This window comes from Adiantum capillus-veneris, chromosome 18, assembly GCF_014529385.1.
Source record: "Adiantum capillus-veneris isolate H3 chromosome 18, ASM1452938v2, whole genome shotgun sequence".
In the NCBI taxonomy this organism is placed as follows: Eukaryota; Viridiplantae; Streptophyta; class Polypodiopsida; order Polypodiales; family Pteridaceae; genus Adiantum; species Adiantum capillus-veneris.
In genome coordinates, this window is record NC_140948.1 from 120,354,615 (window position 1) to 120,368,808 (window position 14,194).

The 14,194-nt window shown below is 43.2% G+C and overlaps 1 protein-coding gene across 2 annotated transcripts in view; it reads right to left on the reverse strand.

Moving 5' to 3' along the window:
- Window positions 1–5,606: 5,606 nt before the first annotated feature.
- Window positions 5,607–14,194, reverse strand: part of LOC147436304 (histone acetyltransferase MCC1-like) — a 55,775-nt gene continuing 47,187 nt past the window's right edge. For both annotated transcript variants that reach the window (XM_086489237.1, XM_086489236.1), the window contains exons 3-7: window positions 8,357–8,592; window positions 8,126–8,270; window positions 7,946–8,045; window positions 7,636–7,864; window positions 5,607–6,385 (exon numbers count right to left, since the gene is read on the reverse strand). In XM_086489237.1, the coding sequence (XP_086345363.1) occupies window positions 6,205–6,385; window positions 7,636–7,864; window positions 7,946–8,045; window positions 8,126–8,270; window positions 8,357–8,592 (891 nt within the window). In that variant the 3' untranslated portion in view covers window positions 5,607–6,204. The remainder of the gene's footprint in view (window positions 6,386–7,635; window positions 7,865–7,945; window positions 8,046–8,125; window positions 8,271–8,356; window positions 8,593–14,194) is intronic.

A 14,194-nucleotide genomic window follows, 5' to 3' on the forward strand; every position in this document is an offset into this window, starting at 1 on the left:
TTAATTTGACTTAGACAACCGAAGGTCTACGTCAGGGTATGTCTTTACATTGGCTGGTGGAGCAGTATCATGGCGTTCTAGATTACAAGATTGTGTTACTCAGTCTACTACAGAGGCTGAATATGTTGCAGCATCAGAGGCATGCAAAGAATCAATTTGGCTTAATCGACTAGTAACAGATTTGGGAATCAAAGAAGAGATGCCTGTGTTATATTGTGATAGTCAAAGTGCTATACAATTGGCTCGCAATCCAGTTTATCACTCAAAGACAAAGCATGTGGATGTGAAGTATCATTTCATCAGGGAAATGCTCGAGGATAAGCAACTTCAGCTTGTCAAAGTTCACACCACAGAAAATCCTGCTGATCTACTTACAAAAGGACTTCCCTCAGAGAGCTTTGCGCATTTTCGCAAGCAGTTAGGTGTAGGGTAGTACATCACTTCTCTACATCTCTTGTATATTAGCTTGTATAGTAGCTTCTCTCACACTTAAAGTACCACATTGGACTTTAAGTGGGAGGTTGTTGGGGTATAAAGCCCAATGTGGTCGCCCAGGTAAGTGGGCGGGCCGCCAGGTATGTACACATATTCTTTTGTAAAAACCTAATAAGAACTCACTATGCTCTACACATTACAGTAGAGCGAGTTCACCATATCGTCATGTTCTTCTTCTCGCACTCTCTCTCGCGTCGCACTTCCGCTCGTACTCCTTCAAACATGAGAGGGAGGAGATGGAAGGAGCATACCTGAAGTGGAAGCAATGACAATTAAACACAATTTAAATTTCTCAAGTATAGCATATAGACAGGAATGGACAAAAAGCCACGTGCATACAATATATATTATAAAACGGAGCAAAATTGTTTAACTACAAAGTTTATGGCTTTAAGAGCCCTCTCTCTCATCCTCGCATAGCTCAGCATAACTCCCTATGTCTATATAGAGCTCTCCGTTTAGGCAAATGTCCTCCGTTTCATTTTGTAGATCCTCTGCATGCACCCCATAGAGATTAGCAGCTTGATACTCGTCTGGCATCACCTCAGCGGCTTCTGATTGAGCATATTCTCCGATCTCCTCCATTGGTGCCGCTGCGATTGGCACATGATAGCCCTCATACGTTCGTGCACTACGAGGGGCTACCTCTATGAAGTACCACCAATTTGATGCAGACTTTGTAGGATGAAATATCACCTGCCAGAGCCACATAACTTACATGAGAGCTTTCAAGCACATAACTTCTAAAATTAGATGTTAAATATTTACAAACTTACTTGTTCACAATGCTCGGGTAGTACGAAAGTGTCACTTAGATCGGTCTATTTTTTAGTTGAATCCACCTCAAGGAAACCAGACTCTCCTCTGCGCACAGTAGTGTTGCGACCCTCCATGTTTATCTTGAACCATTGCACGTTGAACAAGTCAACAAAAATCCCTCTATAATCGATTCTCAAAATCTCTTGTAGTGTGCCGAAGTAAATGAGTTCCACCACCATAAGGTCTGCATCAAGGACCGTCGCCGACTAGATTGTTCAATTTTGTCATGATTCCACAATCTTGTGTAAAACACTTTTTGTCGATCCGTTTCACTCTAAAATGTCGATCTTTACACCATGCTCCTGTGTATGACTTATAGTACAACCAACAAAGATTATGAGTGGCCGTTCAAACATCTAGAAAGTCGTTAGTCGTACATTGCAAACTTACCTTGGTCGCGCAACCCCGAGAGTACTTCCACTCCTCCTCTGTCACTTCAACACCGCACTGTTTTGCGCTTTTCAATTGGTTGTGCAACCATCTTAAGCTCATAAATATTGGTAGGCTCTCCAGACCCGTCGGATAATGCATCAACGATCCTCTTCCCCATCTTCACTCGATTCGTGCCCTTTGTCGCTCTTGCTTTGCATCCTCATATTGTGAAATCCACTTTTACGTCACTGGATTGTGAAGCATGCAAAATCGATTGATTTTAGCCTCTAGATCTTCCGACATTGCACATGACAATTCCATATATGCGCTCATCATCTATGGTTCGCCATAGCGTGTCTCAGGCTTTATCAAATCCGTCTACCCACTCTCCAATGTAAACTAGGGACTCTGATACCAGCCAACCTTCTGCCATGCTACCCTCTGGACGTGCCGTCTGATGCGCATATCCCTTGAGCTTTTTCATGAAACGTTCTAAAAAGAACATCCATCTGGAATGTATTGTGCCAGCTATTTCCACCTCATCAACTATGTTAACAAAAAGATGCACCTGAATGGTTAGCATGGTAGTAAGAAAGTGTTTCTCAAACATGCACACAACCTCTGTAAGGTTTAGTTTGGCGAATGGTATGGAGTCTACATTGATCTCCTTTTGTGAGATCCATTGCATTAACTTCGCAAGTTTGTAGATTGTGTTACGGACGTCAGGAGACAAACATCCCTCAATGGCCATCGATAAAATAAACTGCAAAACACATCTAGCAATGATATTAAAGTCCACACACGAATTTGTTACACAATTCTCACTATGATATATTCCACTTGAAACATACCTGATACATTTTATGCCAGTCGTGTGACTTCAAACCGGTAAGCTTCCCTTCTTTAGTGAAACTAATTCAGAGCGAGTGCATTACACCAATGGGGGTTTGCACAGATCGAATGGTCTCTTTTACTTTGCGTTCTTGGGCTCCTGTTAAAATCCATGGCACTTCAGGAAGTTTTATCAATCCATCGGGTGCTGTCTGCGACCAATATTACTCTATACGATCCACATTTCTAAGGCCAACCCTAGCTCCCAAAGTATGTCCCACAACAGATTACCCACATTCTTGAATATGTGCATTGGATCGAACAAGTGATTGATTATGAGTCTGGGCCAGTATGGTAACTCGTACCATAGAGAGAGTCTCTTCATCCAACCGTCATCACACATCCCAAAAAACCGTCGCACAACTCGTGATTCTCTGAAAGATACGCTTTATGACCTTCGTAGGTTTGCTTCTTCAGTGACGTTTAGGTCCACATGTAACACATGCTCTGTATCCGCTTGTTTGAAGCCCTGCATGTATACACATGACAATAGATAAGCTTGAGAAAAACCAAGATTTATAGTGTTTGAGTTTGAGTGTAAATGATTTGTAGTGTTTGAGTTTAAGTGTAAATCACCTGAGCATTCTGTTAGTCCGAGATAGTCATGCATGGTCCACATTAGAATGCCTCTTATCAAAGCATTCCGATGACCTGTGTGTCGGCTTATATTCACCACTTCTATGCCAATCCACAATTATTGTAGCTCTTCCAATAGTGGACGAAGATACACATCCATATTGTTCACTTTATACCGCCCCGGCATAATTAAGCTTAGAAACAGATGCCCCTTTTTGGTTGTCAACCACGGGAGAATATTGTAGTTGATGATGACAATGGGCCATACACTGTAAGATGTTGATCTCTGACCAAATGGATTTACGCATCCATAGCCAGGCCTATGCGCAAATTTCGAGCTTCCCTGGCAAAATCCGGCCATGTATCGTCTATATATTTCCAGGCTGCACAATCTGTAGAAATCCGTAGCACACCATCCGAAGATCTATTCTCCTCGTGCCATGATGCTAGGACAGCCATGAATTTACATTTAAAGAAATGCTTGATGCGAAGAACCGGAGAAAAATGTCGCAAAACTTTTTGTGGAATTTTTTGTTCGTGGAGATCCACTCGATATCTCTCGGAATCACATTCTAAACACTTCTCCATATCTATGTATTCCCCTCTGAAAAGAATGCAATCGTTAAGACAAGCGATTGTAATGCATATGGTGTGATAGTATTAACCATGCAAAGAGGGATTGTGAAAGTCTTTAAGACACTTTGACAAAGGAGCTTCTTTTCTTTAAAGATGGCAAAATTTACTTAAGTGAAACAGGTAAGCTCTTGGGAACAAACTTAAGGTGGAATGAAGAAGCTAGTTGAGGACATGGCTACTAGCATGACATCTCAATAGTTGAGGCAGCCGCGTATGGGTTGAAAGTGGAGCCTATAAAGAAAAAAGAAGTCAAGGTTGGAGAAGAAGCATCTAATGGGATTGGAGAACTTTGGCTATAGGCAATAGAATCTACTGTGGAGGGTGAAATGACTAAAGAGGTCTTGCATGAAGCTGGAGATTGCATTCGGCTAGAAACAGGTTGGAATGACCATGTAGACTCTTTGTCAATGCATGCTTACATTGCCAAAGTCAAGCCAATGAAGCCATTGTCGAAGAAAAACGCACACGCAAGAATGAGGATGAAGGGCCTTCAAAGCGGACCTCGAGGATTGGAGGCAAAAATGACAGTGTGCCTCCTAGATCAGCTTCCCCACAATAGATGACTATCCTCAAAGTTCCTATGCAAGAAGCCTCTAAAGAAAAGATGAAGTATACAACAAAAGCTAAAGCGAAGGGTCCGGTCTACAAACTCCATTCTAATATAGAGGCAATGATTGATCTCAAAAAAATTTGGAAGAGAGAATTTTGAACAATAAGGTGGAATTTACCTTGGGTGAGGTACTTGGAATAGCAAAGTGAGAGTTCCATGAAGAAATAATTGATATTATCAAGAGGAAGTGACAATCTCTTACTGAATCTATCCTTAACCATGGTACTGCAACAAAATCTAATGCTTTGCGAGCTGGATAATTCTATGCCACCCATATTATCGTTTTTTGGTGATAGTGGGTGCAATTTGAGATATTTATCTTCAAGGTCACCACTCATTTTCACTGTAGTAGCCCTCGTGGTTTTGGTGTCTAAATTTGTTCACCTTTTACCAGTTTTTGTGCCCTTGTGGCCAGGTTCTGTCAACTTCATTAGCCTTCACAAACCTGTGATCCTTCTCCATAATATTACCACCACATCAAGATGGGTCACATGAATAATGAGAATTGACACTACATGAAGCGACTCGAAAGCCAAGGGATTTCTTTTGCATGATGCGATACATCGCAGCACAAATATCAAAGACATGTTGCACTATTACAATTTGCAACCTACAAACCAAGTTCTAGGATTGTCATGGACAGACATTGATTTGACAATTGCAACACATAGAATGATGGACATGATAAAAAAAGATGAATCAAGGAAGGTCCCAAATTCACCTATGAAGTACAGCTATAGACCCATGGTAGTAAACCATAAGACATAATAACCATCAACTTCATCATGCATAGGCCTGCCTAAATTCTACATCCCCACTAACGTCGACAGTGTCCAATAGTGGGTGTAGAACTAACTACTGACATATACTAACAATACAACACAACACACCACACGCACACTCACATGAGAATACACCAACAGAATGTACTGAGTCTCTATCACGACTCCGGGGATCAAGGGCAGACCCAGCCATGATGAAGCCTAGCACTAGAGAAAAAAGCTTAGATGCAAGGAATTAATGCAACAAAAAAGGTAGTTGATACAGCACACACACTTAGGAACAGGAAGAGCTTTCACAATATCAATTGGTGGCAACTTGGACAATGAACGTGAGCCTACCAATCATACCACCTATTTCAAATAAGGTGCATGTGAGCACCCCTTCTTTTCATTTATCTTGTGAAGACACCCATAACATGTTTGCATCAGCATAACACAGATCTATAAACAATGTTCTGCCATGACCCTTTTACAGAGATTTGGGGACAAATTATTGCGTTCTCTAGCGAATGAGCTTTGTCAATATGTAAGAACCAAAAATACAGAAGGATAAGCCATCCACTTGTTAAGGAGTGTTTGTATTGCTGTGCTATTCTTACCTGATTGTAGCCGGAGAAGCCATCAAGAAGACTCAAGGCTTCCTTGCCTGTACTCAACTCGGACTGTCAGTGTAACTGTTGGATAGTTTCTTCTCTCTTGCTATAAAGACAAAATGGTGCTGTTCATTGGTTGATATAAAGACAACAATGATCCACAGCACTACGACAATGAGACAGGTATCCAAAGCTGAGAAGATATGTATAATTATTCATACAAAACATGAAATGAAATCAGGAAGGCACCATCTGCAATGGCACAAACGACAAATGAGCTGTGTCAAGGCTCTCTCTAAACGCCTGTTGGAAGATGTCAGCACTTTTCCTTAATGCGTTGCTAACATGGCACACCGAGAGAAACCTTTGTAAATCTTCATGCAAAGCTGCATCACTAGGACCACAGGTCCATCAGTTGCTTCGCTTCATTTCACACACTAAGGAGAGGGCTGCTATCCATAGACACACGCTGCTGTTGCAGGGAGCTCCAAAGGCCTATATCCTTCTGCTTGGCCAATCTTCCTGTCTTCTTAGATGCCTTTCTCCAAAACCAACCTATCACTGATGCCATAGATCTTTTGAGCAGGCTGCTCATCCATATCAAAAAGTCACTGCACAAAAGGGAAAAACTGAGTTACTGTTAATGCCAACCTCTCTCGGTGCACTCCATTCCCCACTCCCTCTTAGACCCACCTGGTTAAGTGCCAATCAAATACGAAGAAACCTACCGAGTCTGAAAAAAACATACTTGGAATACCCCACTAACTTAAGGTGAGTCGCCTTAAAAGCTAACGTTATCTTTTTTTCAATCAAACTTTTGGGCTCTATTGTGGGCAGCCATTTCTAGAAATGAGAAGATGTATAAAGACATTCTTGCAGAACCAAGGTGAAGCTGCTGAGCACTACTTGATTTTGAAGCGACATTCTGCACACCTCAATCAATCAAGAAAAAAGTGCAAATTTTACACCAATGAACTCATTCACAAGACATTTAGGGTCCATGCTTAGTATCGACTAAATACTACTTCCTACTAGCATCATCACTACCCAATATCTGAGAGTATTAACTCATGGACATGGACACATAACACACACATGCAGAGATACAGACAAACAAGAACATGGACACCCACACATTCGTATTTTAAATGTCTGTGTTAATGGTTCTGGAAGCACAATAAACGTCGGCGATTTTGAAGCACAAGCAAGAGTACTAAATGTACCGATACAGCATAAAAAGTTGAATATACACATAAAATCTAACTTCTATGTGAAAAGATGGAAATTAGCAAAGAAATGGCACAATTGGCGCCCCTGCAGATATCCCTTGATTATTGGAATAAAAAGCTACCTATGGTTATAAATCCATCATTCAACAAAAATACACCAACATACGATGGGCCATGGCAATACTTATGATGCTATTAAAGCTCTTCTTCCATGTCTACATTCTTATGTTCTCACTAGACAAAATCGAAGTATAAACCTAATTTTCGTTCTAATCAGGCATACGTTTAAACTCCTCAAACTTGTAAGCAAAAAACTTGGCGATAAGAGACTTGATTATGAATGTTAGGTCCGTTTAAATTAATGTACAAAATTGGGAGGTCAAAAATTTGGAGGCATAAAGGAGTGATGTTCCATTCATAGCCCTTGAAGAATTCAAAGCATTGATGACCAGGATCACTCTTCACTTGTGAGAATCAGCTTCCACACAAAAGTCCCAATTCCCTTCTTTAAAGAACAATTTTTGGAAGTTTGCTGAGCAATCCTCTTTGTGTTAGTCATTACAGTCACTTATGAAAAAAATTATGGATAAAGAGAGCAAACAAAAAAGAAACAAACTAATAAGCAAACTTACAGTGCTGAACAAGGAGCTCGGCCGCCATTGACATAATAAATGTAGACAAAGGCATCGTAAGCATGCTCATTGATATAATAGAAATTTTGAATTCTTCGTAAACATCGAAAAGAATTCCTTTCATAGAAACTAATCGCTTTCACATTGTATGGTACCACGTGTAGATACACAGCTCTGCAAGTTGGAATAGTTGAGGCATAGTCGAGCACCCTGTGTATCAAAGATGTTGCTGAAACAAGAGAAGCATTAGAAACTTATCAAAAACAACTCAACCCTTATTGAAATGTAAGTGTCAAAATTTACTGCTTACCTATTCCTTTGTTTCTATATGATTTGATGACGCCAATTGTTAAAATATAGACAAGGTCTTTCTCTGATGTCCCCAACTCATAACCTAGCATACCTGTAGTCTGCTTATCTCAAAAGGTCATCATCAAAACATTAACATTATCCCAAACCATTAAATGTCAGAATGGGTCATTAACCTTACATCGATTTCTGCCGTTGACACCACGCGTGTTGTTACAAAGCCGACAATTTCATCGTGCAAAAGACCAGCTCTGCTGGTATCCACGGCAGCCCAAGAAATGATACCATGCCCATAGACCACACTTGAGAAAAAGTCGGCATCATACCTACAAAGCCAAACATATGCTCCTCATCAATGCATGGTACATATAAAAAAGGTTGGCAAGCATACTTGTGTCCTCATGGAGCTTACTTTATTGGGAATAAAGCATCATGGAGCTCTCTTAACACATCCAGATCAGACGGGCGTATGGGCCGATAAGCAATCTCTGGAGCATGCCGGGGAAGCCAGGATACAGCACTGGATTCAGTACACCCAGTCCCTGCACAAGCTTCTTCGGAACTGAGAGTTGTAGAAGGCCCCGTCAAACCTCTTGGGGAAATAAGTCTACTATATTGTTGTTTGCAATCAGGCTGCAACTGATGTCCCTGCCATGAAGACGTAAGAGAAAGATAAAAATGAATGCAAAAATAGCAGATCTGTGACAATCAATTGGCATCGGGCAATAAGAATAGGGAAGAGACATCATGTGTGCGTGCACACACATTGTCAAAACAAAAAAAGGATTCTATGAAGATTCCTGATGCTCGTCATAGCATTCATGCCAATGTCCAACAAGATAATTTGAAGCCTTTCCTGTGAGCCTGCAGCCTTTTCTTTTTTTTTTTTCTTGGGAAAATGTCCTCTGTATTACTGTGTACAAAGATGTATATAGGAAAAGGCTGCAACGTGCCATTGGGTTACTAATGAAAATGGTTTGTTAGCTTCAAGACGTGAGTATGACTAATATTACTGTTACACGTGCTTCAAGTCGAGCATAGCTGGGAGATTTTCCATGTTGCAGGCATCTAGATAGTAGAGACAGAAAAACACGATCTTGTTGCATAGCTATGGTAGAGAGAAGGTGTAATCGGGCCCGTTTCCACCAGCCCCTACGAAGGCTGGCTACTTGACACACTACTAACATGGTACACCTGCCCTTCCATACGAAGCAACTCCTGCTCTTCCATATGAAGCACCAATATGGACGCCTGGATTATCATCGATCTCTGGTTTTTCTCTAGTTTGGTGGTATGTGGAGGCCTTGGATCCTTGTCTACAACTTCCCCATCGTTTACCCTTGATTACCCCGACCTCTCCTCACCGAGCGGAACCCAATGGTTTCAAGATGTGTAGCATTGCTGGGTTGTTTCGAATTTCCCAGATGGAGTTACATTGCCGTGCCTTCCCGCAAGGGGAGTATGCATGCGGATTTTAGGCGAAACCACTTCATTTCCAGGCTTCTTCTCCTCAGAGAAGTGTTTGGAGTCTGGACAGCAGTAGGATCTTCAACACTTCTGGAACAGGTTTCTATGGCTGCGTTTTATTTCGTTGTTCATCTTGCCCGCAATCCCATCTCTGATGCACCACCATTTTCATCTACTACAACAACGCCCAGGCAGTACCACTGTTGAATTTGTGGACGCTTGCGATGTGAGAGACGAGCTGTGCTTCGGTGTCCAAAGAAAGAAAGAGAGATCCGGGGAGAAACATGAAAAAAAGACCCCCGAGAAGATATTGGCAGATTTGTTGTGCCTTTTGCAAACGCAGTTCTTTCTTGGAATTGTCAATGGATCTACCTGTCTTATACCTAAATGCACATACCATACTTGAAAAGTTTAGAGATCCTCCCGAATATCTCCCCAACTCATAAAACTCCACGTCGGCAGAAGACATGCTCTGCATGTCGGCTCACCCGCCTCGCCCAGCTTAGGCTCTGGCGCCTAAATCCCCCCCCCCCAATCATCAGCCATCGCGTACACCCCTGATCCGTAAAGACTCCTTAGCGCCAGACAGAGTTGGGCGCGCTTGAGCACCCTCTGCTTGGCAGAGAGAGAGAGAGAGAGAGAGAGAGAGAGAGAGAGAGAGAGAGAGAGAGAGAGAGAGAGAGAGAGAGAGTTGTGCTTCTCCCTGGATACACACCCAACTCAAAGAGGTGCCTGAGGGGTTTCTCATTAGGCACCGCAAGCCTTCAACCAGAAGAGTGAAGAGCAAATCGAATGCACACACACACACACACACACAGGTCTCTCACGTTCTGTCTCTATTGCAGCCTCAACAGTCGCGTCCAAATGTATGTGCGGAGAGGGGGAAGTAAGCCGCCCACCGCCTTGGGAGAAGTTGACAAAGGGAGTTCGAGAGATATTTTGAGAGAGAGCCCACACCGCCCGGATCCCTTGAGGCACGTGGCTCCTCTTACTCATTGCCCTTTTGGACCTTCTCCCTCGTTGCCACCTCCATTTCAACTTCCATTGTTCTTCCAAGCATCATCGGCAGATTCGGCCTTCTGCGACTTTTGTAGAATCGTCCAGACATACGTGTAGCAAATTGATGATTTTGTTGCACTTTTGTACCAGATTGTGGATTATGGATGAGAGAGGGGGATCTCTTCCCTCCATGAAGCAGAGGATGTTCTTCGACTTTTTTCTTTTCCATCCACGGATGGAAGGTTCAGTTCTCTTTAGTTGTTGCATTGCCTGACCCAGCTTTAATCCCATATATAAGTGACCCTAGGGTCACTTTCTCAAGCATAAGTCAATACCTCAGTACCAGCACCAAGTACCTACAGTACCCTCAAGCACCCTCTAGCATTTTTGCTAACAGTACCCTCATGAGATCCTTGGCGTTTTTGCATCAGCATTTTCAGCCATGACCAGCAGATCCCCATCGCCAGCAGATTTCAACCCTAGCAATTCCAAAAGTTTCAGATCTCAGCCATAGCACCAGCGTTTTCAGATTCAGCTTCCACACCAGCCAGAGTTTTTCAGTTTTCAGCCCATCATCGACATTGGCAATAGTACTTCAGCCCATAGCCCCGTCGAAGTCTACATCAGCATGAGGGGAGACTCTCCCCATGAAAAAATGAGATGCACAATGACGGCTAAATCAGGATATGGGAGGATGAAACAACCACACAGCTGGCCGGTAGTGCCATCTAGGAGCCCCATGGACCTTGGTGAAGAAAGGCCCTGGACGCCAAAGTCATGCCTCGCGGCGCCCCCGGGGCCCGCATACGGTCGGAGCTGCCCTCAAGGCTCTCGAACTGTCCTCAAAGTGTATGGATCAGCTCCAACTAGATATCTCTGTTTGCTAAAACGGTCAATGATTAACCAAATGCCATCATGCCCACTCTGAGTCTTGGGAAGATCAAAAATGAAGTCCATTGCTATACTCTCCCAAGGTGGGCTAGGAATAGGTAGAGGTTGTAGTAGACTCGGTGCTTTATGCATGTCAAACTTGACCTTTTGGCATACTAAGCAACTATGAACAAACTCGTCCACATCCTTTTTGAGCCTCGGCCAATAGAAATACTGCTCTACACCTTTTAAAGTGGTGTCTATGCCACGAAAAAGGTGGACAATGGCACTATCAAAATCCTTGACTAACACATAGCATAGTTTTCTGCATCAAGTAGCCTTCCTTTAGAGTATAATTTGCAATTATACCCCCACTCTGTAACCAGTCAAAAATGTCTACAAAATCTAGATCTGTGGTGTACTCATCTACCATATCCTCAAAGTTCTGATGGTGAATTGTCAAAATAGCCGAAGTTTGTGGCTTGTGAGATGAGTTTGCCACCAAGTTCTTCTTTCCCTTAACATGGACAATCTGAAAGTCAAGCTGCAAAAAAATATTTGCCCATCTCATCTATTTGTCCAAAAGTTGTTTTTGAAACAAGACGTATTGCAAACTTTGGTGATTGGTGAACGCTGTAAAATCAGCTCCTACTAGAAAATGGCGCCACCAAGTAAGAGCATGGATGGCTGCCAATACCTCTTTGTCTATGCAACCCGCTCTGGTCCCGAGAACATTCTACTCTCATAAGCTACAACATGGCCCTCCTGCATTAAAACCGCTCCTAGACTACGACCACACACATCACAGTAAACCTCAAATGACTTTTAAAAATCTGGTAGTACCAACATTCGACCAATTGTCAATTTCTCTTTTATAGTCGTAAATGCAACAATCTATAATGGTCCTTGTCACAAACTGATGACGTGGCGGTATTGCCTGGACACACAGCTTGATGACATTTTTTTTTACTTTAGCGAGCCGGGGGGGCGGGCACCTGCTCTCGCAAGGTGAAGCTTTTTTCACTGATTTCAATCTCAATTAGAGACCTTAGACATCCCCTTGGGGATGGATAGCCCGTTCAATCTTTTAGAACTTGCACCCTTGTTAGTCTATCCAAGGGATCCTTGGCGGACCCCGTTAGGGGCGTGACAACGCCCAAGAGCCCCGTAGGTATCTAGATACTGTGAGACTTGGTTACCCTCACTCGCCAAAACCTTGATCACCCCGGCGGATTTTCGAGAGAAATTGCCATACCCAACTTGGGCGTCAGCTCGTAGGTGGAGTCCCGATCCGACAACAATTAGAGTCTCCAACACTCCTCTTGCCCATTTGATGAGGCAACCTATGCACCAGTATCATTAAGTCATTCGGTTTAGCACATAGTTTCATAACTATTTGCTATTAAGGAGAATTTCGTCCTTCCCCCCCTCCTATACGTCAGAGGGTCTGATTCATCTCCGATTCATCAAATCGGTCCGCTAGGTTAACAACCTAGCGTTTAATGCTCTTTGATACTGTGGTATTGCCTCACCAAGGAAAGCCGCTACAAGGTGGTGCCCTGCAACTATTCCCCTCGAATGCAGATGCGGGCTAACCCAATGGGTCAACCTGACTCCGCGAGCCTCCCCACCAAGGAGGATAATGGTAAATTCGCCATCACTTAGAGCAACACCCGCCGGGTCCTGTAAGTCCCGAATGGTATCCAACAGCCGGCCAAAACGGTCAGCTCGAGCTCGGGTCAGGGCCGGGCAATGCAAAAGAATATGGTCAATTGATTGTCCGCCCTCCAATTCATTGCATAGGGGGCATGCACTCCCCCTCGGTAAGACTTTATCTGCCAGTCTTAATCCTCCTACTCAGGCGAGCAGTAAGAGGCGCTCGCCGTCACGCTTCAAACTCAGAGATAAGTTACACAGAAAAAGGTACTTGCGCGAGATATTTATCCCACGGAGCTTATAGTCGGTCAGAGAGGCACAAACGACTCTTGAGTCCCATGTATGACTCACGGACAGAATGATGACATTACAGTGTGCTTTCCGGACGGGCTAACATGGACAGCTGTACGAATTTTCCAAAATTTGCGCTAACATGCTAACATGGCAGACAGTACGGATTTCTACGTTTTGCGCTAATAGCTGCTGACGTGGCAAGTTGTACGGATTTCTGCTAATCGCGTTGACAGACAGCTTTTTGGGCAGTTTTTGAACAAGATGCTTTTGAGTAAACTACTTTTGGCATCCCTTGGGGCCCTTGGACGCAGAGTCTGAGCAGAGGTCCCTCGGGAGTTGTACTTTGCAATGATTAATGAAAAATAAATATCGAAAGGGACGTCAGAGTTGAGAACAATACCTCTGGGCACAGAACTACGCTGGGCTCTCTCTCTCTCTCTCTCTCTCTCTCTCTCTCTCTCTCTCTCTAAAGTTCAATGATTATGAAGTTTCTGTTTCTGTGTTGCTATTGATTTCTCGCTTGGAGTGCCCAAGCCTGACACAGTTGTATCAGAGCATCGAAAGATTCTTCTACGGAGAATCGAATCATTTTTGCAACACACGCAAGCTTTTTTTGCCCCGACTTCAGACTTATTAGCGATTCCCACCCTTACTTCATCACGCATCGAGCGCGTTCCCCTCTTCATCGCTCTGTCTTACAACGCATAGAGCCATTAAGACTCCCAGATTACACATAGGTTCTCGTGAAGAATCTAATGGAGATAACACCTCTCAATGGGCAAGCAAAAGAAAAGTTGAAATCCGGCGCGAAAAGAATGAAGATTTGGACAAATTATTGGTGGAAAATTTTGCTAGAGCCGAGTACAAACGTCAACTGCACATTGACACATGTCTGAAAAGATTAATCAAGTACTCCAGAGACCCAAGACTTGCGAAACACCTAAAAAATTACCCGATTGATCAG